The 23,993-nt window shown below is 60.7% G+C and overlaps 11 protein-coding genes and 2 non-coding genes across 13 annotated transcripts, besides 1 other annotated feature; 5 read left to right on the top strand and 8 right to left on the bottom strand.

Moving 5' to 3' along the window:
- Nucleotides 1-71: 71 nt before the first annotated feature.
- Nucleotides 72-162, bottom strand: PAN0_t014c0004. Its single transcript is given in 2 exon segments — nt 72-107; nt 127-162. It is a non-coding gene; the product is annotated as a tRNA-Trp (tRNA).
- A 222-nt stretch (nt 163-384) lies between these two features.
- Nucleotides 385-2,368, bottom strand: PAN0_014c5000 (batten's disease protein Cln3; the record flags this gene model as incomplete). The annotated part of the gene is made up of 2 exons (XM_014799705.1): nt 385-495; nt 569-2,368. 2 exons carry the CDS (start codon nt 2,366-2,368, stop codon nt 385-387), a joined length of 1,911 nt encoding a protein of 636 aa, XP_014655191.1.
- Nucleotides 2,369-2,529: 161 nt separating this feature from the next.
- PAN0_014c4999 (snf7-domain-containing protein) lies at nt 2,530-3,849 on the bottom strand (the record flags this gene model as incomplete). The annotated part of the gene is made up of 4 exons (XM_014799704.1): nt 2,530-2,916; nt 2,984-3,139; nt 3,222-3,656; nt 3,829-3,849. The coding sequence occupies 4 exons, from the start codon at nt 3,847-3,849 to the stop codon at nt 2,530-2,532; spliced, it is 999 nt and encodes a 332-aa protein (XP_014655190.1).
- A 114-nt stretch (nt 3,850-3,963) lies between these two features.
- PAN0_014d4998 (STE protein kinase) lies at nt 3,964-5,919 on the top strand (the record flags this gene model as incomplete). Its single annotated transcript, XM_014799703.1, has 1 exon — nt 3,964-5,919. One exon carries the CDS (start codon nt 3,964-3,966, stop codon nt 5,917-5,919), a length of 1,956 nt encoding a protein of 651 aa, XP_014655189.1.
- A 412-nt stretch (nt 5,920-6,331) lies between these two features.
- PAN0_014d4997 (uncharacterized protein) lies at nt 6,332-8,644 on the top strand (the record flags this gene model as incomplete). The annotated part of the gene is made up of 1 exon (XM_014799702.1): nt 6,332-8,644. The coding sequence occupies one exon, from the start codon at nt 6,332-6,334 to the stop codon at nt 8,642-8,644; it is 2,313 nt and encodes a 770-aa protein (XP_014655188.1).
- A 30-nt stretch (nt 8,645-8,674) lies between these two features.
- On the bottom strand, nt 8,675-9,877 carry PAN0_014c4996 (cell division cycle protein; the record flags this gene model as incomplete). The annotated part of the gene is made up of 1 exon (XM_014799701.1): nt 8,675-9,877. One exon carries the CDS (start codon nt 9,875-9,877, stop codon nt 8,675-8,677), a length of 1,203 nt encoding a protein of 400 aa, XP_014655187.1.
- Nucleotides 9,878-10,036: 159 nt separating this feature from the next.
- On the top strand, nt 10,037-10,925 carry PAN0_014d4995 (RNA-binding domain-containing protein; the record flags this gene model as incomplete). Its single annotated transcript, XM_014799700.1, has 3 exons — nt 10,037-10,076; nt 10,145-10,815; nt 10,884-10,925. The coding sequence occupies 3 exons, from the start codon at nt 10,037-10,039 to the stop codon at nt 10,923-10,925; spliced, it is 753 nt and encodes a 250-aa protein (XP_014655186.1).
- A 179-nt stretch (nt 10,926-11,104) lies between these two features.
- Nucleotides 11,105-12,496, bottom strand: PAN0_014c4994 (uncharacterized protein; the record flags this gene model as incomplete). Its single annotated transcript, XM_014799699.1, has 1 exon — nt 11,105-12,496. One exon carries the CDS (start codon nt 12,494-12,496, stop codon nt 11,105-11,107), a length of 1,392 nt encoding a protein of 463 aa, XP_014655185.1.
- A 235-nt stretch (nt 12,497-12,731) lies between these two features.
- PAN0_014c4993 (per1-like protein) lies at nt 12,732-14,501 on the bottom strand (the record flags this gene model as incomplete). Its single annotated transcript, XM_014799698.1, has 1 exon — nt 12,732-14,501. The coding sequence occupies one exon, from the start codon at nt 14,499-14,501 to the stop codon at nt 12,732-12,734; it is 1,770 nt and encodes a 589-aa protein (XP_014655184.1).
- A 373-nt stretch (nt 14,502-14,874) lies between these two features.
- PAN0_014d4992 (uncharacterized protein) lies at nt 14,875-15,447 on the top strand (the record flags this gene model as incomplete). Its single annotated transcript, XM_014799697.1, has 1 exon — nt 14,875-15,447. One exon carries the CDS (start codon nt 14,875-14,877, stop codon nt 15,445-15,447), a length of 573 nt encoding a protein of 190 aa, XP_014655183.1.
- A 255-nt stretch (nt 15,448-15,702) lies between these two features.
- PAN0_t014c0003 lies at nt 15,703-15,823 on the bottom strand. The gene is made up of 2 exons: nt 15,787-15,823; nt 15,703-15,747 (listed from the first exon to the last, which is right to left on the bottom strand). It is a non-coding gene; the product is annotated as a tRNA-Ser (tRNA).
- Nucleotides 15,824-15,989: 166 nt separating this feature from the next.
- PAN0_014c4991 (receptor-activated ca2+-permeable cation channel) lies at nt 15,990-18,947 on the bottom strand (the record flags this gene model as incomplete). Its single annotated transcript, XM_014799696.1, has 1 exon — nt 15,990-18,947. The coding sequence occupies one exon, from the start codon at nt 18,945-18,947 to the stop codon at nt 15,990-15,992; it is 2,958 nt and encodes a 985-aa protein (XP_014655182.1).
- Nucleotides 18,948-19,622: 675 nt separating this feature from the next.
- On the top strand, nt 19,623-22,661 carry PAN0_014d4990 (DUF1753-domain-containing protein; the record flags this gene model as incomplete). Its single annotated transcript, XM_014799695.1, has 5 exons — nt 19,623-20,487; nt 20,767-20,855; nt 20,965-21,459; nt 21,742-21,826; nt 21,910-22,661. The coding sequence occupies 5 exons, from the start codon at nt 19,623-19,625 to the stop codon at nt 22,659-22,661; spliced, it is 2,286 nt and encodes a 761-aa protein (XP_014655181.1).
- Nucleotides 22,662-23,687: 1,026 nt separating this feature from the next.
- Nucleotides 23,688-23,823: a sequence feature (In-frame stop codon was detected at splice-junction site;~WD40 repeat-like protein).
- The last annotated feature ends 170 nt before the right edge of the window (nt 23,824-23,993 follow it).

Below are 23,993 nucleotides of genomic sequence, written 5' to 3'. Positions count from 1 at the left end.
TGCAGATGGCTTTAAGTGCGACGATGGAACATTTGAGAGCGATGCGGTGGGAAGCACGAAAAAAAAGAGGATGATCCCAACCCGATTTGAACGGATGACCTTCGGAAATTTCCTGAAATAGAGCGACTGGAAGCCGACGCTCTACCGCTGAGCTATAGGACCACTTTGAGCTGCGAGGGCACAACATGTGTGAATATACACTTTCCCTTGATACGCACCTTCCAAGACCCTGGTCGATTGGACGAAGCCTTGCTATTGCAGGACACTGGAGGCTCATCTTGCACACGGAGCTGACCGCAGGCATGCATGGTTGCGCGAGCGGAAGAGACAAACGTAGGGCGGGCTATCTAGGATTCCAAACCGAGCGGCTGACACGGCGCGGGGCTAGGCTTGCTTGCAGAGGTCGCGGCCGGCGGCGACTTGGGCGTTGCACAACCCCAGCTGGAGGGGCATACTGATCAGGCTTGCGGCAAGGATGCCGAGGCTGTCTCCGAACTATATACACCAAAAAGCAGAAGAGGTTAGAGAATGGTCATGCTGTTTGGGGAAGTGTGGGGGGTGAACGTACGCCTACGCAGCCGATGCGGAATTCGTGTTCCTGGGCCTTTTTTGCCATTGCATACGACTGATCGTATGCATGCTCGCCGTCTTCCGCTTGAATGGCATCGTCCGTCGCAGAGGGGAGAGCAATGGGGTTTGAATGGGTCTGTTCGTCCACACCGATGCTGTAGAACACCGACACGTACGCCGCACCACCTGCCAAACCCTCGATGCAGATCAGCACGATGACGAGCGGGCTTGCGATGCTCTGCCTAAACCACGCATACAAACTCTCTGAAGCGAGTAGCATCAGAAGTGCCGTCTGCAACACTGCAGGCAGCCAGAGAAGGTGGCGAGGGATGGCAGGAAGCTTGAAGATGGATATGGACGAGCGAGAGAGAAAGACAAACGTCTGGTACACCAGCTGGTACAGCGGATAGTAGTCGGTAAGCTTTTTGACCACCAGCGCCAGCAGCGGATGCGAGCTCGATGTCGGCAATGGATAGATCAGCGTGGGTGCTACGCCTTGATTGATCGTATACTCGGCAAAGTACACAGTGACCAGCGGTAGGATGTAGCGCAGCAACATCGGACGAAGCAGCGTCATCTTTTCCGCGAAACTTAAGCGCACCTTGACATCGTCGTCGCCATGGCCGTCTTTGGGGCTTGAAATGCCGGTGTCCGCTTGGGCGCCGTTGAGGGGCGCAGCTTCGTCTTCATCGTCGTCGTGAAGCTGCTCGCGACTTGGGCTTGTAGCGTCGTCGGATGTTGAGATGGGGGCGTATTGCGCTTGGCCTGGACTTGGGTGCAGCAGCTGATCGATCGACGGCAGCACAGCTAGGTACGCTAGCACCATGAAACCCGGCAGGATGCTTAGTATCGCCATACCCGTCTGCACACCCAGCGGTCTTACGACCCACCAGGCCGCGGCGCCCACGAGACCCGCCGCACCGGTGCCGCTGGCAAACCATCCGACCGCATCTCCCGCGAAGTTGGTCTCGATCCCTGCACTCGCCGCAGCACTTGCTGTCAACGCGCCGCTTCGATGCTTGGGAGCATACCTCGTGCTGAGTTGCAAGAAAGTCAGCTCGCCCAGACCGGACGAGAACGACGCGAGCGAGATGCCGAGTAGACGCATTGTGAGGGCGGGGAAGAACGAGACGAGCAACATGCCTACGAAGCTGAGCCCTGCACACGACCATACGCGGCGGGTATATCGCACCCTCCCGCGCAGGAGGTACGGCCAAACGGCCTTTGCAATCAGCGCGGGAAAGATGTTGGCAAAGCTCACCAGCCCCGTGGGTACGCCTTGGGGAAGCAGCTCTAGTGCAGCGGTGAGGATGACGACGTAGAGCGCATTGTTGAGCAGGCCAAATAAGAAGAACGCGGTGTTGAGACGGTACGACGTGCGTTTTTGCAGTGGCGAGGGTTGCTGCCGTGTGCGAAGGCCCGCAGGCTCGCGCGATGTCACCATCGGCGTGCTGGGGTCGAGACTGCGTCTATGCGGGATGGTTGTATGGGTGGACGAACCATGCGCAGGTGGTTCGATGCGTCGAAGAGGAACGGCTTCAACCGCAACCATGCATGTAGTCGCCTTGGCAGACCCGGTCAACACGAGCGCGGCGGGCCGAGGTGGAAGAGAGGAATACCCGGTTAAGGCAGAATGCGGGGATGGTGTTGGATAAAAAGAGGGGTCGTACGTGGCAAGTGGAGAAGCGTTCCGCTCCACACACACGCTGCCAGAGCTGCATTCTGGACGCGTGTCCTGTGCGTCGATATTGCAGCTGCCAGCGCTGTTTTGGCCGTTCAATACGATTGCAGCGCTCATCCTGCATCTTATCCAAGGGTCAACCGGACACAAACGGCGTGCCGAAGAATCAAACCGTAATCTAATGACAAATGCACATGGCCAACAAAGACGCTGTGAAGCACGCGTGACGCTTCGGCAACAACAGAGACGATGAACGAAAGAGCGGAAAGAGCGGAGGATCAATCTCTACGCAGATTGTCGAGACGAGCTTGGAGGGCATCTTCGTCCTTGTTCGCGCCAGCACCGATTCCACCTCCACCGCCAGCAGCGCCTTCACCGATGGCGATGCGCTGTTGGGGTGCGGCCTGTGGTGCGGACAATGCGGCGGTGGGAGCCTCGCCGAGCTGCTGACCGACGGAGACGCCGATTTCATCGAGGACCTCCTTGAGGATGTTGTCGGACTCTTCCTCTTCGCCTACGCCCTCGTCCTCATCGTCCATGGCCTCGTCGACGGCCTCGCCCATCATCTCGTCCTTCATGTCCATCGTGGCGGACTCGCGCTCAAAGTCGCGCATGATGCGCTGGATCGCGGGCAGATTCATGCTGCGATTCATGGTTCCCATGGCCTGCCGAGGAGTCACAAGTATAAGTCAGCTTGGGCGGTGGTGAGCACGTTGAGCAAAGAGAGCTTACCCGCGTGGCGCCCTTCATGGCCTCGGCCATCTGCTGATTGCTGCGCAGCGTCTGGATGCGTAACGAGACGGCCTGGAGCTGCGTCTTCATCTGGTAGAACTTGTGGATGTGTCTGCGCGTGCGCACGAGGTCCTTGGCCATGACCTTGCACGCGGGCTGTGAAAGCAGGAAGTCAAGGAGGAACGGTGGAGTCAGTGTTGGGCACTTGGGGAAAGCGTGGGCGACTGGGGATGCTCACCATTTGGCCGGCGCGTGCACTCTTCTTGATGTCCTGTGTGAGCTTCTTCTCCTGCTGTTCGAGCTTTGTGCGTTCGCGATCGAGCTCTCGTTGCGCCTTTTGGAGCGTGCGCTGGTGCTGCCGCAGCCGCTCGGCTGGCGACTTTGTGCGCCCAAAGAGCGAGTCGATGATGTTCATGTGGAGGCAGATAGGGGCCTGGAGTGGCGCGGTCGTCGGATGAGTGCTGGATGCGGGCTGTTCCGCAATGGCAGGTGTGTCTGCGAGGGTGGAAGGTGGAAGGTGGAAGGTGGAAGGTGGAAGGTGGAGGGTGGAGGGTGGATGACGAGCAGCAACGATGGATGCAGAGTTGACCAGCTCGCAGCCCAGCCGACCAAAGTGGAGCAGCAGAGCAACACGCCGAGGACCCTTTGCGGAGGCGCGGCAGCTCAGCCTCGCCTCGATGGCCGCGCCCACATCGCAATTTCAAAGATCGAAAATGTGATATACCAACGATCTCACAAACTCGACTTTTTAGCCAGCAGTGCACCGTGCGGAGGCGGCTTCCAAACGCACTTTTCTTGGTCGGAAAAGAAGCCCATCTGTCAACTACCGACCATCACCGCCTCACCTCTTCGAACGCCTTGAGCATCGACGCCACGCAAGGTCAAGCACATGCGCTTGCGATCCTAGTCCAAGCAGGCAGAGGCTTGCTACGAGCTCGCTTCCTTCTCAACCTCGCTCGACTCGAGCCGCCTTGGCCACCATGGCGTCGCTCATCCCACCCAAAAAGCCGCGCAAGCCGGGCATGCCCAAGCTCACCATCCCAGCGCGCCCCACCTCATCCTCCTCGGCTCCCGGCGGCACACTCCAGCGCGACGAGGCGTCGTTGCAGCGTCCGCAGCTCGCCATCCCCAACGCCGCCTCCTCCTCGGTCTCGCTCGGCCAGCCATATCCCGACGACGGCTACGAAGATGGCCATCCGGGCATCGACACGTCCAACGCTTCCACCATATACCCAAGCACCGTACCGCACCTCACCAATGCACACATGCACACCGCCATCACAGACGACCTCCGTCGCGCCATCGGTGGAATCTCCATGGCAGACTCCGACTCGGAGCGTGTCGATGCCAACGGACTTCGCATCCCGGCTACCGGCGGCAACTATGCCTCCAGCGGCTACTGGAGGTCCAACAGCGCCGCCAACAGCTCCCAAGCCGCTTCGATCGAATCAAGCGGCGCCGCCACAGACAGCGCCACACCAGCGTCTCAGTCGCGTTCACGCGCCGATTCGAGCGCCTCGGTCGCTTCCAATCGTGCCGCAAGCTCGACTGGCCACGACGACGAGCTCGTGCTGGCAGGCAACTTCGAGATGCTCTCGAGGCTAGGCGAAGGTGCCAGCGGCGAGGTGCACAAGGTGCGCCATCGCCCCACCGGTCTCATCATGGCCAAAAAGACCATCTCCACCTCGCCCAATCCGGCGATCCACCGTCAGATCCTGCGCGAGCTGGCCTTCAACCGATCGTGCCATTCGGACTACATCGTACGCTACTACGGCGCCTTCCTCGAGGACCAGGACACCTCGATCGCCATCTGCATGGAGTATGCCGAGGCGGGCTCGCTCGATGCCATCTACAAAAAGGTCAAGAGCCGCAACGGACGCACGGGCGAAAAGGTGCTGGGCAAGGTGGCCGAGTGCGTGCTCAAGGGGCTCAGCTACCTGCACGAGCGCAAGATCATCCACCGCGACATCAAGCCCAGCAACATCGTCGTCACGCGCCAGGGCCAGATCAAGCTGTGCGACTTTGGCGTGTCGGGCGAGCTCATCAACTCGGTCGCCGGCACCTTCACGGGCACAAGCTACTACATGGCGCCCGAGAGGATCCGCGGGCTGGCGTATACCATCACCTCGGACGTATGGTCGCTCGGGCTCACCATCCTCGAGGTAGCGAGCAACCGATTCCCGTTCCCCGCCGAGGGCGAGCCACCACTGGGGCCGATCGACCTGCTCTCGTACGTGGTCAACATGAAGGTGCCCGAGCTGCAGGACGACGACAAGGCGGGCGTCAAGTGGTCGCGCGCCTTGCGCGACTTTATCGAGCGATGCCTCGAAAAGGAGCCCACCAAGCGACCGGGCCCGCACAAGATGATCAGCCATCCCTTCATCCGCAAGTCCGAGACGCGGCAGCCACAGCCTGACATTGCCAAGTTTGTGGCCGACGTGTACGGCTGGAGCTATCTCCCCTCGACCATCGCGAGCCAGCAGCAGCAGCCAGCAGAACAGCAGTCGCACGACACCCCAACGCAGTCGACGGCATCGAGCGCGACGCTGGGCAGGATTCCCAGCGTACGCTCGGCACCCATCGCTTCGGCGACAGCACTTCATCGCGTCTCGTCGCACGCCAAGCAGCCACAACCCACGACCGATGCCACTGCTGCCGAAGCGCCACTGGGCTCGTCGAGCTCGACGCGGCCGCGCGCGCCCAAAATCTCGATCTCGGTCAACGCAGGACGCTCATTGCAGCACGAAACGACTTCGTTGGCGACAAGCGATGCAAGACCACTGCAGGATGGCATTCTCGGCGCTGGCGTCTTGGGTGGCAGGACGAGATCCGACAGCCAGCATCGCAGTCACGAAGAAAGGCTCGCAGCGAGGCTACGCGAAGCCGACGTGGGCCTCATCGGAAGCCCCACCGATGCAGAGGGCGCCAACATGTAATTGCACTCTTTTTATAATACGACCATGCACACACATCTGATGGCTGAATGCAGGGGATGCTGCACACCATGCTGCATGAAGCGAGCAGCAGCGGGTTGAGCAATCTTGAGCAGAGTGTGAGTGAATTTGGGTGGAGCCGAAAATGCCAAAAGCGGATGCGTGTGAAACCGCGCTTCAGCCGCCAAAGCACGGATCCGAATCCCCACATTTTAGGCAAAATTCAAGGTGGCTCGACAGTCACTTAGCCGGAAGGCGAAAGAGCCATCAAAAGAGCCGTGGGCCATCCAAGCGAGCTGAGCATTGTGCCCATCCACTCCACCCCACCCGGCCTTCCACTCCATCACCACTACCATCATCCACCACCTCCTCATCACCAGCGCCAATGTGGCTCGGCTAGCCTAGCTCCACGCTCATGTCGTTCGCCATCCCCCAGCCGCCATCGGCGTCGTCGGATTCCGGCTCCTCGGCCTCGCTCACTCCCACTGCAAACGGTCACACGCTCGGCGCTTCCTCGTCGTCCGGCGCTCCATCAGCCTCATCTTCCCTCTTCAGCTCGGAAGAGTCCAAATTCATCACAGATTCGCTCTCATCCGCCGAGTCCTTCGACCCCTTCACCATCGGTGCGCCAGGCTTCAAGGTGCCCTCCCTGCTGCCCCCCAACATCGCAGCCACACACGACCACCTCGCATCGCAGTCCTCGTCGTCGGCCAACATGCTCGCACACAACGCCCTCGTCGAACCTGGCACCGCGCTCGACATGCGAACACGCAGTCTCTCGGGCCACAATTCGCACGCCATGGCCTTCACCTCGTCGGCACCAGGCCAGCACGACCCGTCCAGCAGCGCACAGAGACTCAACAGCTTCAACCTCTACGGCCATCGTCCTGGTGGAGCGACGCCACCGGGCAACTCTCCCTTTCCGGGCGCACACATCCACGAGAGTTACTCCCAGGCACATCCAGCCGGCCGTCACGCTTCCTTCTCGGCCGCCACCGGTCCTCTCTCCCCCGCAGCCGCGGCAGCAGGATACGGCAAGAACAAGGCGTGGCAGATGGAACAGCTCTCCTTCCTCGAAGCACAGGCAAGCCGTGGACAACAACATTCCGCAGCGCATCCTCTCCACGCAGCACTCAACGAGCATCAGAGACGCGCCAGCGCCTCGGCCATCTTTACCGGGCCGTACGATAACCTCTTCTTTCAGACGCCAGCGCATCTGCAGGCGCAACAGCAACATCATTTGCAACAACAACAGCAACAGCAGCAGCAGCAGCAATTGGCGCAGCAGCATAACCGTGCTCCCTTCTATCCGGGAGCTGACGACGGACACGCTGGGCTGGCTATGCTCGGCGCACAGTTCCCCAGCAGCCACAACTTTGGCTCGCTCCAGCAGGGCGCGCAAGCGGCGCGGCAGCACGACATGCGCAATGCGGCGGTGGGCGGCATGTCCAACGGCTTCTCCGCACAGGCCCTCGCCATGTTCAACCGAGATGCGGGCCTGGGTGCTGCATCGTTGCTAGGTGGCGCAGAGCCAGACGAGCAGGATGCAGGAGAGGGCAGCTCGACTCCCAAGGGCAGGGCGTCGCGAGCATCTGGTCATGAAACGGGCTCGGCCAAGCCGTCTCAGCGCGGCGCATCGGCCGGATGGGCGGCGCCGGCGGCATCGTCTGCATCCCCCTCGGGATCGACAGGCGCTCTGGGCCTCAAGCGCACGTCGTCAGGCGCACCCAAAACGGCGCCCACACAGGGACTGTCGCTCAATGCCGGTCCGTCCGGTGCGGTGATCCGTGCGCTTGCCGACCTGGCCAACCTGGATCTGGACCTCGAGGGCGCGCTGCGCATGCTTCCTTCGAACCTGCATGCGCACTTTACGCCGCCGCGGCTGGAGAAGCGCACGCAGCCGCATCTGGACATGCTTCGGCAGCAGCACATCGAGAACGGCCTCATCGACGCGAGCACAGGCCTCGAGATCAAGCCCGAGCCGACGGCGGAGGATCTGGAGCGCGAGGCGGAGGAGGCGGAGAAGGAGAAGAAGCAGCATACGCTGCTCACCACCGAAGAAAAGAAGGCGAACCACATTGCGTCGGAGCAGAAGCGTCGTGCGAATATCCGCAAGGGCTACGAGCTGCTGTGTGATATTGTGCCGTCGCTCAGGGAGGCGCTCGAGCGCGAGGCGAGCACCAAGACCAAGCGCGACGACGACAGCTCCGACGGCAGCGACGACGAGGATGACAAGAAGGGCAAGGGCGCGGGCAAGAAGAAGAAGCCCGCGGGAGCGGGCAAGAAGGGCGAAGCCGAGGGCGGGATTGAGATCGACGGCGAAAAGATCGACGGACGTGCGGGACCCAGGTCGGAAGCGGTGGTTCTGATGAAGAGCTTGGACCATATGGGTGCGCTTGTGGAGCAGTATAGGGGATTGATGGGTAGGAGAAACCGCGCGCGTCTGGCAGTCGCAAAGAAGTTCGGCTGGAACGCGCTGGCCAACCAGCCGGTGCCGGATATTGATAGGTTGCTGGCGATCAAGGTGCAAGACTGGTACACGGCGCACGGCGATGAAGATCAAGACGACGATATGCTCGACGACCACCTTGACGGCGACGACGAGGAGGCAGAGGTTGAAGAGGAGCCCGAAGCTGGGCGGAAAAAGTCACCCACAAAGACGCCGAAAAAGTCGCAACAGCCACGAAGCAGCAAGAAGAAGACCATGGATGTAGGCATGCAGGATTAGGCACGGCGACGATATGAATACAAGCCGGTCTTAAGGTGTGTGGGAGTCTTCCAAGTCGACTTGGGCGTTCCAGCTGGCAACAATTTGATCGACCGACTGAGGGTGAGTGGAATTTGTGCCGGCGGAGGAGGATTTGGCGAACTGCACCAGGTCGGTGGGGACCATGTTGCTGCTATACGTTGCGCCCGTCCCGCCTGCGGAGCTGAGACGTTTATCCTCCAGCACGCGCAGCTCTGCTTGCGCGGGGGGGTCAAGGTGAAGCTGCTCCAGCTCGTCAAAGGTGTATAGCAGCGGATCGGTACGCGGCAGCCAGGCGTTGAAGTCGATGATCCACACCCGCCCCAGGTCTTTGGTCACATACACGTCCAGCACATAATCGCGAAGTGGAAATTCGGTCGCCCCTTCAACTACTGTCTGCCAGAAGGTGTGGATGGCGGTGCGTAGTTGTGCCTGGAGGTGCGTGTCCTGTAGATGGTCGTAGAACGTCATGTCCCGCTGGGAGATGGCGAGCAGCGTGCGTGCGCGCACAAAGCAGCGGAACTCGTACGACCTTGCGAGCTGGAACCACTTTTTCAGCACCAGTTGCGGCCGAATCTCTCCCACCACTCCCGCATCCGCAGTGCTCACTTCAAGTGCCGCCCCGCCGTCCGCCGCCGTGTCCGAAGGGTGAAGGGTCTGGCTGATTTGCTCCAGATCGCGCCCGACAAATTCACTGCTCTTGAGCAGCAAGTACACGTCCTCCGGATGCATGCACTGCAGGTTGTTGCCCGCAAGCATAAAGCTCGCATCCAGCGGCGCACTCCAGTTGAGCTTGGCGAACACCGGCCCGCCGTTGTACCGCTCCACCACCGCGCGGATCGCCGCATCCAGACTCGAGAGCCTCACCACTGCCTCCGCCTCCTCCGCCTCCTCGTCCTCATCCTCGTCATCGCTATGCGACAAGCTGGAGCCGGTGGAGTTGGCGGAGCTGAAGCGCGGTAGAGTCGAGGGCCCACTGCCGTCGGGGAGGATGAACGTGTCGGCGCCCAGCCAGTCGAGGAAGCGCGGCTCGACGGTGCGGATGTCGATCACCGTGGACTTGGGTGCGTGCTTGCGGAAGATGGGGTACCATTGGCCGTACTGCGTCCAGTAGAGCGCCTCGAGTGGCGGCGTGAGCGGCGAAGGTGTGCGCTGCTCGTCGTCGGTCATCCTGTGCGGGCCGGGGCGGTGGGGTGGTGGCCATGAAGCACCCATGTGGAGCATATTGCCGGAGCCTGTTCCTTCGGCGCCACTTTTTTGAGACCCAAACTCGGAACTCGGCCATTCCCTCAAGGCGCGCGACTTGTTTGACGGATCAAGACCATCATCCGCACCAACCATTGACCACCACCAGCTGGGAACCACCTCCTCACAATGTCGCACATCCTCGAGCCGCTCGATGCGCCATCATCGTGTAAGTCCCCCCACACTTCCACCACCGTCACACCTCGTCGATGCAGCAACTAACGACTTCTCGATCAGACCGCGACTCGCGCTCGCACAGCTCCAAGCACGAGCAGCAGCAAGCTTTGCGCCAAACTGCGACGCTCTACCTGGGCAATCTGTCGTTCTACACGACCGAGGAGCAGATCTACGAGGTCTTCGGGCGCGTTGCCAACGTCGGTGCGGGCGGCGGCATCAAGCGCATCATCATGGGGCTGGACCGCAACCAGAAGACGCCGTGCGGGTTTGCGTTCGTCGAGTTCTACACTCACGCCGAGGCGGTCGACTGCATGCGCTACGTCTCGGGCACCAAGCTCGACGAACGCGTCATCCGGTGTGACCTGGATCCCGGTTATAAGGAGGGCCGACAGTACGGGCGCGGTCGAAGCGGCGGTCAGGTGAGGGACGAGTACCGCCAGGAGTACGATGCAGGCAGGGGTGGGTGGGGACATAATAGGCTGAGGGAGGAGGAGGAGAGGAAGAAGATCGAGGCAGAACAGCAGAGGAGGCTCGAGAGGGAGCAGTTGTATCAGGAGCAGGCGGGCATGGATTCGGGCGGTGGAGGTCTCGTGCCGGAGGGCGCAGAGCATTTGTACGATGAACTCGAGGCAGATGCAAGAGGCCACGCTGCCCCCACAGCCGCGCCGCATGCCAAGAGAGAGAGGAGCTACGACCAAGAGGACCAGGAACTCTATGGCAAGTCTGAAAAGGTAGGCCCCAACTTGATTCTCGCTTTCAAGGTGGATCGTGTGCTGACGACTTTCGCTTTGAACCGCAGAACCCCAGATTCAGGGACGACGACAACGACGACGACGTCTAAGACCCGTGGCGACCAATGCAATCTGCTTTTCAACCTCGCATACTTGAGCTGGTCGAGTTCTCTCGCCATCACACTCGGGGCGCGGGACCGAACCTCATTCACTGCGTGTGCGTGAGGCTTCGGAACGAGCATGAGACGCGGCCCATACCAGGTGGAGGTGTCTTTGATTGCTATGCATACTACTTTGCAGCGGCGAGGTGGTCTAGAATCGGCTTGACGCGCGCGAGTGCGATCATGATCGCCTCTTCCGACCTGACCGTCCTAGACCCCTGATTATCCACGACATTGACCCAGGCATCGAAGAGCTCGGCCGCATTGTTCCTGTCCAGCTGAATGCCCTGATCCGCCTCGACCGCGAGTTCCAGCCCGCTCAGACCGCCGAACACGATCAGCGCATGTTGGGGTTTGGCCAGCGGCTGGACGGTCTGGCCCTCGGGCGTGGCAACCGGTGTAGCTTGGCTCGTAGCGAGCGCGAGGTCAGTCAGCGAAACCCCGCGCTCGGAAGTACCAATGACGAGATCGTACTCGCTGCCAAAGGGACAGTCGGTTAGCACGGCCGAGAGCGACGGTGCGAGGCGGACCGTGTAGCCCCAGTACCAACCGAGCTTTTCCACCGGTTCGCGCGGAGAGACGATTTCGCCCGCCTCGTGAACGGTGTAGGGCATCTTTACCGTGACCCGGGTGCCGGTCTCCACGCGTGCAGGCACACCACCGGGGAGAGTGGCTTGGATCGGATCACGAAGTCCAATGTTGACGTATACACCTTGACCCCTTCCGCGGGCCCAGTGGGGAGGGTCGACGGTGACGCCTTCGCGGTACTCGCACTCGTCCTCGAAGCGCAGGTGGTGCGGACAGTCGAGTGGCGGCATCAAACCCGCCAGCCTCAAATCGCGATGCATGGGGAAGAGCGCCTTGCGCAGGTACTGCGGCGTCTCGAGGTACTGCAACACGCGCGCCAGGAACGTCTGTGGATCGAAGCCCTTGTTTTCGGACTCTTCTTGCTGTTCCTCACCCTCGCCCTCGCCCTCGTGTGGGGCGGACTGTGGCTCGCTCCAGCGTCGTTTGTTGCCGCGCGGCGCAGGACGCTGCTGCGCATGCGCGTCGGGGTCAATGGAGCGCACATCCCCCTCGTCGAATACGACAATCTCGTCCACGTTGAATATCGCACACGCGCGCGCAATGTGCGCCGCCAACCGGCTTTGCAGCTCGGGCGACTGCGCGTTGACCACAATCGAGCCCGGGATGGCGACCGACACTGTATACCGCCGTCCACCCGGCGCAGTCGGCCGCGTAATGAACGACGGCTTGTGCGGGTTCACCTCCGCCACCTTTGCCATTTTCTTGGGTGCAGCTACAGCTACAGGCGCAGGGGCAGGTACACTTGCCGCAGCAACCCGTGCAGGCTCGGAAGGAGTAGTCGTGACGGGTGCGGAGGTGTGGTGCGGTGTGTCGAGCGATTCGGCGTCCGAGTCATCGTGTGCAGTAGTGTTGGATTTGGACTTGCGCGTGCGCTTGCGCACCCGCTTGCGCGCACTCCCCGCCGCCGACGTCGATCCTACTGCCTCGGCCATGCTGCTGTAGTGTATATCTGGAAGGTAAGGTAAGGGTGCTGGTGCAGATGATGATGGAATAACCAAAAAGCGCCGCATGGCCAAGGACCCTAAATTTTGCCTTTGCCTCCGATCTTCGCACTCCGACTTCCGAGCCAAATTGCTCCACCTCATCCTCTCACTCATGCCTGCACTTCATCTCTCAACAGGGACGACGCAACGTCCTCTTTTCCATTACATGCTGCGATGAGCTGCGCTATGTATCCTTCGCCTTTCCTGACGCCGTCGTCGTGGACGTTGTGGCAGCTGGCCCTGGCGTTGGTGCTGGCGCGGATGCAGGTTTGGCGCGCGCGTGCACGTCCATATCGATGCCGTGGCCGCTGCCGTCTCCATCCACGCCGGTGGCATGACCCAGCAGCCCCGCCCCGCTGCCCGTCGCATCGCCGCCGCGGCCGCTAAATCCGGCCTTGTTGGCGAGCTCGTTGAGCTTGGCGGTGAGTGCGTTGAGCTCGATGTTCTGCGCGAGGCTGGCGGCTCTGCCCTTGAGCTTTTCGCTCATCTGCTCGAGCGTCGAGCCGAGCTGACCCGCCTGTGCCTGCCCGTTGCGCTCGGAGAGCCACCATCCGGTGCTCACGCACTCCTGCGCGTCCGCCACGAGCCAGTCGTACCACATGCTGGTGATGGGCACGGTGGCGAGGTGCCAGAGCGCGTGTGCATCCACGATGCGCAGCACGGGCGGGAAGTCGAGCAGCTCGAGCAGCACCGACGCCGTCATGAGCGCGAGGATGAGCTGGAGGCGTCGGCGCCGCTTGGCGTGCGAGCTGGGCGGGCCGATGTTGGTGGATACGGGCACGGGCGGGGTGGCTGCGCCGTTCGAGAGCGGCGTGGGCGTCGAGAGCGCCGACAGCGACGGCTTGGCCGCGCGCATCGCGGCGCGGCTGAATGCACTGCGGTCCACCAGCGGGTTCGACGGGAACGTGGTCGGACGCACCGAGTACGTGAGCCAGAGCAGCGTATGCACCAGTCCGACCACCACGTTGGCCGCCATGTTGTACGCGTAGTCGAAGCGGCCGATGCTGAGGTAGAGCATGTGCAGCGCCAGTGCACCGATGCACGCCCTGCGCAGCAGCACAAAGCGGTCGCCGCCCGGCGCCAGTCGAAACAGCCGCGCCGCACTGAAGAAGAAGCCGGACATGATGACGGCGCCCGCGGAGAAGTAGTCGAGCTTTTCGGTGATGTCCTTGTCGCGCGTGTGGAAGACGGCGGACCAGATCCAGGCGTTCATGCTGACGAGCGTATGCACAATATACACGAGCTTGAGCGGGAACGCGTCGGGGAGCTGTTTGCGGAGGCTGAAGAGCGCGTTGTAGTGGATGCGCAAGTTGAGCAGGCTGAACAGCACCGACAGCGGCTCCTGGGCGCCGAGGAAGCGGATGAAGACCCACTTGCCGTGGAACTGCACCATCTGCTTCTGCACGGGGCGCAGCTTGGCGAGCTCGGTGCGGACGAGTGTGCGAATACGAGCTGCGCGCGCGGGTGCCGAGATGGACTGGTGCAGCGAGAGGGCGTCGACTTGGGCGCGTGCGTCGTGCTGGATCTTGTGCACGCGCTCGACGGCGTCGTTGGTGATGCGGTGCGTGCAGTGGTACTTGCAGTCGTCCTCGCACGTCCAGCGTGTGACGCGCAGGATGAACGGCAGCCGGTGCGCAAACATGATGCCGTCGTCCACGCCGTCGCGGCACAGGTCGGCGGTGCACGACGAGACGCACATGCGGTACTCGGGCGAGCGGTCGCCTTCGGACGCGTGTACTAGGGGGGAGAGCAGCAGTGCGACGAGCATGAGCAGCATCAGGCTGAATGCTGGGCGCCGCGCACGTTTTGCAGACGGTCTCGATGATGTCGCGCCCGAACGCGGTTCATCGTGTGTAGGAGCGCGTGGTGATTCTTTCGACTGGGCTCTATGCGATCTTCGACGAGGGGCGCTCGGAGGTGCAGCCATGCTGGAAGGGCCGGCGATAGGATCCATGGTGTGACGCGGTCGCGGCCCCACGGGATGAGTAGTGGATGTGATCTGGGTCGATGCGGAGGTGCAGGTGATGGTGATGGTGGCAGGCTGAGGCGGCGTGGGCTGGTGGGAAGCAAAGAGTAACGACGACGGAAACGCCGAGAAGATCGATGGCAGCTGACAGGTGTGCTTGCAGCCGATCCATTTTTCCACGCAGGCTGGCGGGAAGCGATGCAGTGCCCGCGGTTGGCTGCTCCGGAAAATCGTTCTGTTCGAAATCGCGCGCCACGCGCGGATTCGAGCAGTGTTAGGCTCTCGACCTGTCGGTGGAGGTTTGCCTCACCCGGTCCGTGCCACGCCGACGCCTTTTTCCTCCACCATCACATCCACCACCATGGCGGCCTCTACGTCGACATCGCACCCCGCGGCGGGTGGATCCACTCGCACTGGCGGCAATGCTTCCAACCAGCTGTACGCCCTCGCTTCGCGCGTACCGCTCATCAAGTCGCCCTCGATCTCGCTGCCCAAACCCGTCACACTTCCCGCCGATCTGCATCCACTCCCGCACGACATCTCGGCGTACTTTGTGTATCCGTTCAGCCTCGAGTCGTATGTCCTCGATCCCAACACTCCGTCGTCTACTACCATCGATCAGCTCCTCGAAAAGCACGCACAGTATCTGAAGCACAGGGAAGAGGACAAGCAGAAACGACAGCGAGACATGCTTCATAAACTGGCCCCGGGGTGGCAGGGTGCAAGTGGCGTACTACAGCCAACGTCGACGGCGTGGAACCAGTCCAACCCTAGTGCGGGTCAGAACACGAATGCGGTACAGCCCCAGCACCAGGAGCAACAGCAGCAACAGCAGCAGGAAAGAACTCCGCTCGATGATCTTGCTGATCACCTCGCACAGCTAGACGCTCTCCATTCACAGCCTCCCCCAACAAGCGAGCAACCGAGCTCCTAGACGTGCCAGTGGTTCCTCGTTCCCGGCTATGCAGCGCGGCACATCCCTCCCGTTTACATCGTCGAGCGTCTCTCACTTCCTGCACCGCTTCAATCAATATACCCATTTCCATATCCTTGCTCCGATCCTCACGTCCCGTCGCCACCTTCCAATTGCCCTTGCCGCTTCCTCCTCGCCATCGTTGCCAACATCACAGCATCTATACGGCCACCACCAAAATTGTCGAGAAAAAAGCTTCAAAAAAATCGAAAAAATCGACACCAACAGGATTTGAACCTGTGCTCCCAGAGGGAATGGCATGTATTTGTTGAGCAGGATTTGCTGTAGAATGCGAATCGATTCTAGTGCCACGCGATAACCACTCCGCCATAGTGCCTTTCATGTCATCTTCACGTCCCAATGTTGTTATAATACTACAAACACGGCTCTAGTATTCGGTGGTCTTCGAGCAGACAACGGGCACACTTCACCCTGAACATGCTTGTGAAGATGTAGAATACGTTTCAGAGCACGTATCTAGTCTATGAATGAGCAGAGGGTTGCTACCACCAGTATCCTGGCCTCTGTTCGGTCGAATCTCTCGGTGGTGGGGGCTGTTGGCTGGTTGTGCGGCTGGTTGGTTGTCCTGCCCTCGGTCCGTTTGAATCGTGCGATGGCGGGGGCTGTGGGTGGTTTGTGCGGTTGGCGGTTTCGAGGAGCTGTAGCAGGAGGTCTTCCATCCTCTTGCCACGCGCCTCCATATCCTGCACCCTGCGTGCGATCGTGCGCAACTCAGCATCCAAGCTGTCGCTTCCAACCGATGTTTCGATGCGCTCTGGTGATGCCTCCTCGCTGAGCGCAGCAACGGCAGCTGCAGTGGCGGCGTCAAATTCGGTCGTACGCTGACGACGTTTTTGCTCCGCACGGCTACCGTCGGGACTCGAGTCGCGAGAGTGGTTTTGCGCAGCACGTCCGGAGCGCGATCGAGATCGTGAAGGTCCAGTTTTGGAACTGTCATCGAGCTCGCTGGGGTCGAGCACGCGGTTGAACAACTTGGCTAACGGAGAGCTTAATGATCCCAGTCCGCGTGGCTCGTGTCCGCGCCGCAGCAGTTGCACGCTCCGACTGACGCCTTGTTCGCGTGGACGCTGCGAGGACGTGCTGCCCGCAAACGAGGTCTGTGTCGTGCTGCGTGGAAGCGGATCCTGTGAAGGCGCAGCGAGTGCCTCTCCGATCGACCGCCCCTCTTGGTCAGGTTGAGGCGTCAACCGGCGCTCGAGCTGGGCCGCAGCCCGCTCCTCCCAGCTCCCATTCGCCTTGACTGCCAGTCTCCTCTCGCCATCACTGTGCTTCGCCTTCTTCACAGCAGCGTCAACAGTTTCATCTGCCTCGCCTTCCACATCGGCTTCGTCACCCGATTGCGCCTCGTCGCCAGCCTCGGGCCACTCGTCCTTGTCCTGCTCCATGGGAAAGTCGAACGCAGCCTCGATGACGTCTGCTGTGGAATGATCGAGCCCCGAGCTAAAGATGGGCAGCCGACTGAGGATGCTCTTTCCCTTCTCCGCCGTAAGGCTGATGCCCTGACCAAACACGTTGAGCTCGCAAAAGTGGATAAAGAGCAGGATGTGGAAGCTGGTGAGCCGAATCAGAAACACGTTGATCTTGTGCAGCCAGCGCGGCGACACGACAAAGCTGAGCGGCATCACCACCGCCACTGCCAGCAAATTGAGCGGCGGCTGGTAGGAAAAGATGGCATCCGTAGTGATGCCGGACATGGTCTTGCAGGCGAACTGGAACATGGCCTCCTCGTTGGCATTCATGGCCACCACCTGGAACGTGTTGCTCAGCAGCGAAATGAGCACGGTCAGCAGCAGCGTGTTGCTCATGATCGTGTAGATGATCATGAGCGGCGGTCCGAATTCGAGCGAGAAGCTCTTGGCCTCGTCAAAGCCGAGATACGAGCTGCCGAACCATACCTTGAGCATGAGCCAGAGCACCGCCTTGAACGTCCACCTCTCCTCGGATGCGAGTGAGTAGAATGCATACGCAAAGCCCGAAAAACAGACCATGGCGAGCACGGTGAAAAAGGCAAAGTCCGAAAGCATCGCCTTGAGACTGAGCAGCACCACGTTGTCCTGCACCAGCGAGCTGGCCACACGCGGACACAGCACCACCGCGCCGAGCGCAAGACAGTCGAAGCTCAGATCGCTGCGTCCGGGCAAGCCGTGCCTTAGCGCCGAGATGCGCAGCCCGAACCAGCAGAACGAGATGATGCAAAAGCTGGCATCAATAAGGTTGTAGAGCGAGCCGAGGTAGTACGAGACGCCGTGCTCCTGCAGCTGTGCCAGCTCGTCGACCGCAAAGCCAAACAGCCAGATGGAGAAGAGCGTCTCCTGCACCGTCCAGGTCGGGCTGCCCTTCTGTGCGAGAGCTGCGACGTACAGAACGAGGATGACGACAAACGTCACGAACTCGAGCTTGCTGCGGATCGAGGGAACGCGCAGGCGCAGGTGGTTGAGCAGCGGCGCCTTGGTCGGGTCGTAGATGCTCAGCGGCCGCTTCTTGTAGCTATCGTTGAGGATGGCGTGCGAGGCCTGGATGGGCGACAGCACCACCTTGCCGTTCCAGATACCGTCGATACAGCGCTGGCACAGCGGCGTGGAGATGAAGCGCTTGGCCGACGAGGCGATGGCGAGCTCGAGCGTGTTCGAGTACTGCTTGGGCGGCAGGCCGTGCGAGACAATGTCGTCAAAGTCGACGTGCGACGACGAGAGCCGTAACTCCTTGAGCTCGGCATAGGTCGCGCCGGCAAGCGGGTGAAAACTGGCCGTGAGCGAAGTGACGAGCTCGAGACCGTCGTTGGAAAAGGTGCGGAGGAGCTTCATTGCGAGGAGCTCGCAGAGCGCCGAGCGGGTGTTGTTAACCGACTGAAACGCCAGATCGCGCGTGGCTTCGCGCTGAAAGTAGATGCGGTTGAGCATGAGACAGTATAGTATGGCGATGGACCGAAAGTTGCTGTACTTGATCGCCAGGGGTCGCACGAGCGAGAAGTTGAGGTCTACGGACGTGAGCTCTTCCCAGCTGAGGTGGGTATCGATGGTCTTGCGCAGGTCGGCGCGGATGAGGTGGATGAGGTGAAAGACGTCCTGGCGCTCCACGACTTTGATGAGGTTGACACCATCCTCGCCCTCGGACTCGAGCAGACGGTCGATCTCGTGTGCCGAGGCCTCGGTGGTGCGTCGACCGGTGCTGGAGGTGCGAGTGTGGGCGCCAGATCGTGGCAGTGTCAGCGTGCCTGCGCTGTACGGATGGCTGGAGGAGGCGGCACCGAGGTGTTGCTCGGTCGAGCTGATGCTGAAGGCCGAGCTGCGGGGCGATGTGGAGTCGAGGAGGTGCGGGTGGATGGGATCTTCCGGCCGCGGCTGGTCGGGCAAGTGACGAAGCGAGACATGGCGCTTGTGCTGGGTGCGACCGCCGCGCAGCGAGTTGGCGGATGCGCGCTGCGAGACCGCCTTGGACATGGTGGTCACAAGCGCTCGACAGCTCGATGTATGCGCACACTAACGATGGATGTCGGGAGTGAAAGAGCAACGAACCGCCGGTGGGACCAGGCTTCCGCTTCGCTGCACGGCGGTGCGGGTCTGTGCATGCGTGTGTGTGGGTGGGTGTAGGTGTTGTGTGTGCCTTGAAATTGTTCTTAATTTTTGGCGATTTTCTGCCTCCACTTTCGAGCAGAGTGTGGCTCAGACAGGTCGAAGGGCACGTGTTGGTTGTTTTGGGAAAAAGTGTGCCGTGCCAGCAGCGCTGTCTCGAGCTGTCACAACGCGGCACGGAATTCACACTCTGGGACTGCCGCCGAGTCCCGCGATTTAGACTCGGCGGTGACGCGCCGGTCCATCAGCTGTCGAAAGTGCAACACAGCTCGCTTCTCTTGGCGCCCCGTGCATCGTCGTCGTAGAGACCCCTTCACCGCCATCACCACCTCGTCTCCGCCCAAGCGCTGATTTTGCCGGGCTGTTACGCGCGTGGAAGTCGTCTACACCGTCACAGGCACCGCAACTACCACTCTTCAGCTCGAGAGCCAACCATGCTGCGATTGTAGTCGTGCATCCATCGTCATCGTCTTGCCCGGTCATTGCTCTGCATCTAGCTCGCTCGCTTCCTGCTCCATCAAAGGCGCGGTCCCCATCGCCATCATGTCGCGCCTCTACCTCCGGCTGCCCAATCTGCCGTCGTTCCACCATGCCATCACCTCGTTCCTGGGCTTCATGGATCTCAAGATCGGCGCTACCATCCTCACCCTCTTCGCGCTCTTCAACAAGACCGCCGGCATCTACGGCATCCTCGCCATCTTCCAGGGCGGCACCTTCTCCCAAGTCGCGCTCTACCTCTACTCAATAGCCACGATCGTCATCTTCCTATGGGGTCTCAAGGGCATCTCGGACGAGGATGCACAGCACGTGCTCACCTACGCACACCTCTTCACCGCCGACCACATGATCTCGACGTTTTGGACGCTCCTCTTCACGTTCAACTGGTTCTACTTTACGCCTCACGATGGCCGTCCCAGTGCCAACCAGTCGTCGTACCAGACGGGGCTCATGGACCTCATCGAGTCCATCGAGGCGCAGTACAGGACGCCAGAGCAGATGGCGCAGCTTCACCACGACAAGCTCACGCCAGAGCAGCGCGTCAGCAGCGCACAGCGCATCTGGAAGGAGGAGAAGGACTTTTCGGCCGGCGTGCTCACCCTCGGCTGGATCGTCAAGCTCTACTTTGCCCTCGTCCTCTACTCGTACGCGCTCCACCTCCGCCACGGCACCTACCGCACCCTGCCCCTCTCCAAGGCCTCGGCAGCTTCAACTACGCAGCGCTCGGGTGCCGGCCGCTCCGAATACCGCTACCATCCTGTCGTTGGCGACGACGAGCTCGAGAGCTGGAGCGACGACGATGCCGACGCCGACGCTCAGTCGAACCGCAAACCAGCCGAACATACAGGCGCCGCCTCGTCGAATCCACAGGCTGGCACGAGCACTGGCGGTGCGAGGGCCGTCATGGACCGTCTGGCCGCTTGATGCTGCCGCCTTTTTCCCGGACAATATGCAGTTGTCACTCCCACCCTACTCCACTCCCATTCACGTTACAGTAATAGGAAGCTGACCAGCCTCGGAACATTGGCTAGACACTTGACACGCACCCAAGCGCACCGTGATGACCCGGAAAATCGTGTGGTTCCGGCTTCCGCTTCGGCTGTCCGAGCGTTCCGACGCGACCCCGACTTGCTCCCGGCGGCCTTACTGAGCGCAGAGTGATGGCCGAGCATTGCTTCCTCGAACGGAGGACACGGTGCGGTGAGGGTGTTCCGCATCGGTCTAGTGCCGATACAGGGTTGCACGCTTTCCGATTTCCATGATCGGGCCTCGGCCGAGGTGTGAATCTATCACGTGCCTTTTGGCTTAATGTTCGAAAAAGGGCGTAAAGGTGAGCGTTGAAATTGGAATTTTGGGCCAGCCCTGAGCCACACCCTCGCACACGCAGGCGGCACCGCTCGGAGCCCAGTCGAGAGGCTGCGTTGACTTGGACGAGAGTGGCTCTGCAGCCTCACTTTTTGGCCTGGCAAGAAAGCAGGCAGCAGAGCGCAGAGTTCCTCTAGCTGTAGCACGAGAGTGGGGCTGCAGCACCAAATCTTCGAGGCTGGGAAGGATGGAACCAGCGGGCATGGAAATGCCAGGCTGGACGGACGAGAGGGAGAGATTGGCTCTGGAGCGCTGTCTTGTGGGACCGGGGGCCTGGCAAGGCGGCTTCGCTGATTCGAGGCTGGCAAGCCCAGTCCGGGTGGTCATCGTCTTGGGACGCCTGCTCCTCCAACCTTCCATCACCAACCACCAATCGTCACCACCCGTTTCGTTATACTTCAAGATGGTCTCTTCGTCGCGTCGCGTTCAGCGCAAGGCTCACTTCGATGCCCCCGCTCACATCCGCCGAAAGATCATGTCGGCCTCCCTTAACAAGGAGCTCCGATCCGAGCACGGCGTAAGTATGCCACTTTCAATCGGCTGCACCCAACATCGATGCCCCTCGACACTCCACACATGATGCAACCCGACACGATCCGTACGACGCATTCTATTCGCACCTCACCTTGCACGATACCAGCATGAGCACATCCGCCACTTGACGGACCATTCGACAATGATCAGCACAGCACAGTTGGAAGCATAAGCAGGACGGATAGTCGGGAGGAGACATTGCGATCAGTTGCGGAAGCGGTGGAGACTCTATTGGATGTCGGCCACGACACGCATGATGGCGCAGCAGATGATGACAGGAACATCTGCATGGATCTACGACGGCGTGGGAGAAGCGCTCGGCCGTCAGGAGACGCAAGGCAGATGGCTTTGTTCTTGTTCGTGGAGGCGGCAGAGTTGTTCGCATTTGTTCCAGTCCACTGCAGCGACCATCCTCGACCGTCCAGTATCCCAGCAAGCTCCAGATCTGAACTGTCGCACTGCGTTCTGCCTCGGATCGTAATTGCCCCGGCAAGGACAAGCAATGCCGGCGACAGGGCTGTGGAAGGTCGTGCGGTCGGTTTACATTGCGCTTCACGTCTCTCGCCAGCCGGTCGTTTAAGCAGCCATATGGTCAGGGACAGGAAGATGCAGGATGATCAGGACGACACACCGCTACAAAGATTAGATGGCGCGGTGCTTGGAGGACGTTGTTTGCAAGTTCTCTCCAGGAAGGACTCTGCGCATCATCGATCTCGATGCTGCCTCGACTCGTTCCGTGCACCACGACTTTTTCGCGACACCCGACCGACGACAGGCGGCGCTACGCCCACCAACACGCATCCCAGCAGTTCTACTTTCAGCGGCCTCGATGTCGGATGCGCCGCGTGCAGAATCCGATCCAAAGACCCTGCTTCTAACCTGTTCTCCTTTGTTTCGCACATGCAGATCCGCTCGCTCCCCGTTCGCAAGGACGACGAGGTTCTGATCGTCCGTGGCTCGCAGAAGGGTGCCGAGGGCAAGGTCACCCAGGTGTACCGCAAGAAGTGGGTGATCAACATTGAGCGCATCCACCGCGAGAAGGCCAACGGTGCCACCATCCCCCACGGCATCCACCCCTCGAACGTTGTGATCACCAAGCTGAAGCTCGACGAGGACCGCAAGAAGATCATTGCACGCAAGTCGGGCGCCAAGAAGGAGGAGGACGTCGAGATGAAGGACAACTAAAAGGCAAGGCTTTGATCTAGTCTTGTTTCCGTGTTGTGTTTTTCTCTCGTTCCTTCCTTTCTGCGCACCTTGTATTGGCATCCACCCTTTCATTGTCCACCACCACTCCACCTCTGATGCATCTGCTGCAGGCCTCTCGGGCCTGAGCGGGTGCGTCGTGGTGGTCAAAAGGTCTCCTTGGCGACGCCGTTATCTGCAATCGCTTTGTACACTGTTCTCTCTCTTTCCCTACGCATCCCCCCATTCATGACCAGGTGGGATCCTTGATCAGCCGACGTGACGCAAGCGATGCTGGGCCGTTGATCTGGCTGCTTCGGTCGTGGCATTGTCGTGCGTCGTTGGTTGGGCGCACCTGGTCTGGGTTTCGACCCACACACGCCGCATGCACACCCCGCACGCACCCCACACATCTATCTAGCCAGGTGGCAACGCACCCACAGCCGTGCGCTGCTTCACACCCCAAAAGAATCCCAACACTACTGTGATCCTATGCTTTGCGTTGTGATGCCGTTGCGCATTGTGTGATGCTCGAGGCGAGAGCGAGTGTACTATTTGGGTGCGATTTTGGGGCCTCGTTTTTTCGGCTCGATTTCGGACCGTGGTGAACAGAGGGTTTTTGGAAGAACAGGGTGAGTCTGAACCGAAGCAGACGGGAGCGTACCGGCGAATTTTGGTTCAGAGTGTTAAGTTGAGCCACAAGGATGGTGCGGCCTGTCGAAAGCCGAAGAGGCAAGCTCGTCATTTTGCGCATGCGCCACGAAAAATTCGCATGAGGCTGGGTCTGCTGACCGGACCGATCCTAACGCAGGCTCACAAAAGAGAGCTTAAGCTGGAAAAGCACGGCTCTTCCGACCCGTCGACGCAGAGCAGTGACAATCAAAACCAGCAAACACAAGAAGCAGCCAAGTGTGACAAGTGGGGCCGGAATGCGCCCGCCGCAGTCGCCAATTTGCGTTTGCGACTCACCGGCCAAATTGACCAAGTCACAAAGTCACACCCGTCACAATTTCATTCCATAGCGAGGCGATGGTGCCATCGAGCCTTGAGCTTGCAAATCCGAAACGAAACGCACGTCTGGCTCGCGTCTCAACTGAGCCTCCCATCGCTGAGCCTCTGGAACGCTCGACCTATGCTGAGCATGGTCGAGGCGCTCGCAGAGCTGGTCGGGCTTGACTTGAACTGGTGGAGTTGCTCGAGGCAGTTGTGACAGCGGTGCCGGACAAGCGAGTCAGCTGCCACGGCTCAGCTGTTGTTGGAAGCGGTTCGGATTTTGGCTCGCTCTGCGGCACTGCCGAGTCGGATTTTCGGTGGCGCCGAGTCGCTCCCACACTC

Source organism: Moesziomyces antarcticus (assembly GCF_000747765.1).
Source record: "Moesziomyces antarcticus DNA, scaffold: scaffold_v10014, strain JCM 10317, whole genome shotgun sequence".
Classification (NCBI taxonomy): domain Eukaryota; kingdom Fungi; phylum Basidiomycota; class Ustilaginomycetes; order Ustilaginales; family Ustilaginaceae; genus Moesziomyces; species Moesziomyces antarcticus.
Note: the sequence above shows the minus strand (reverse complement) of the source record. Positions and strands in the feature narration are given on the sequence as shown.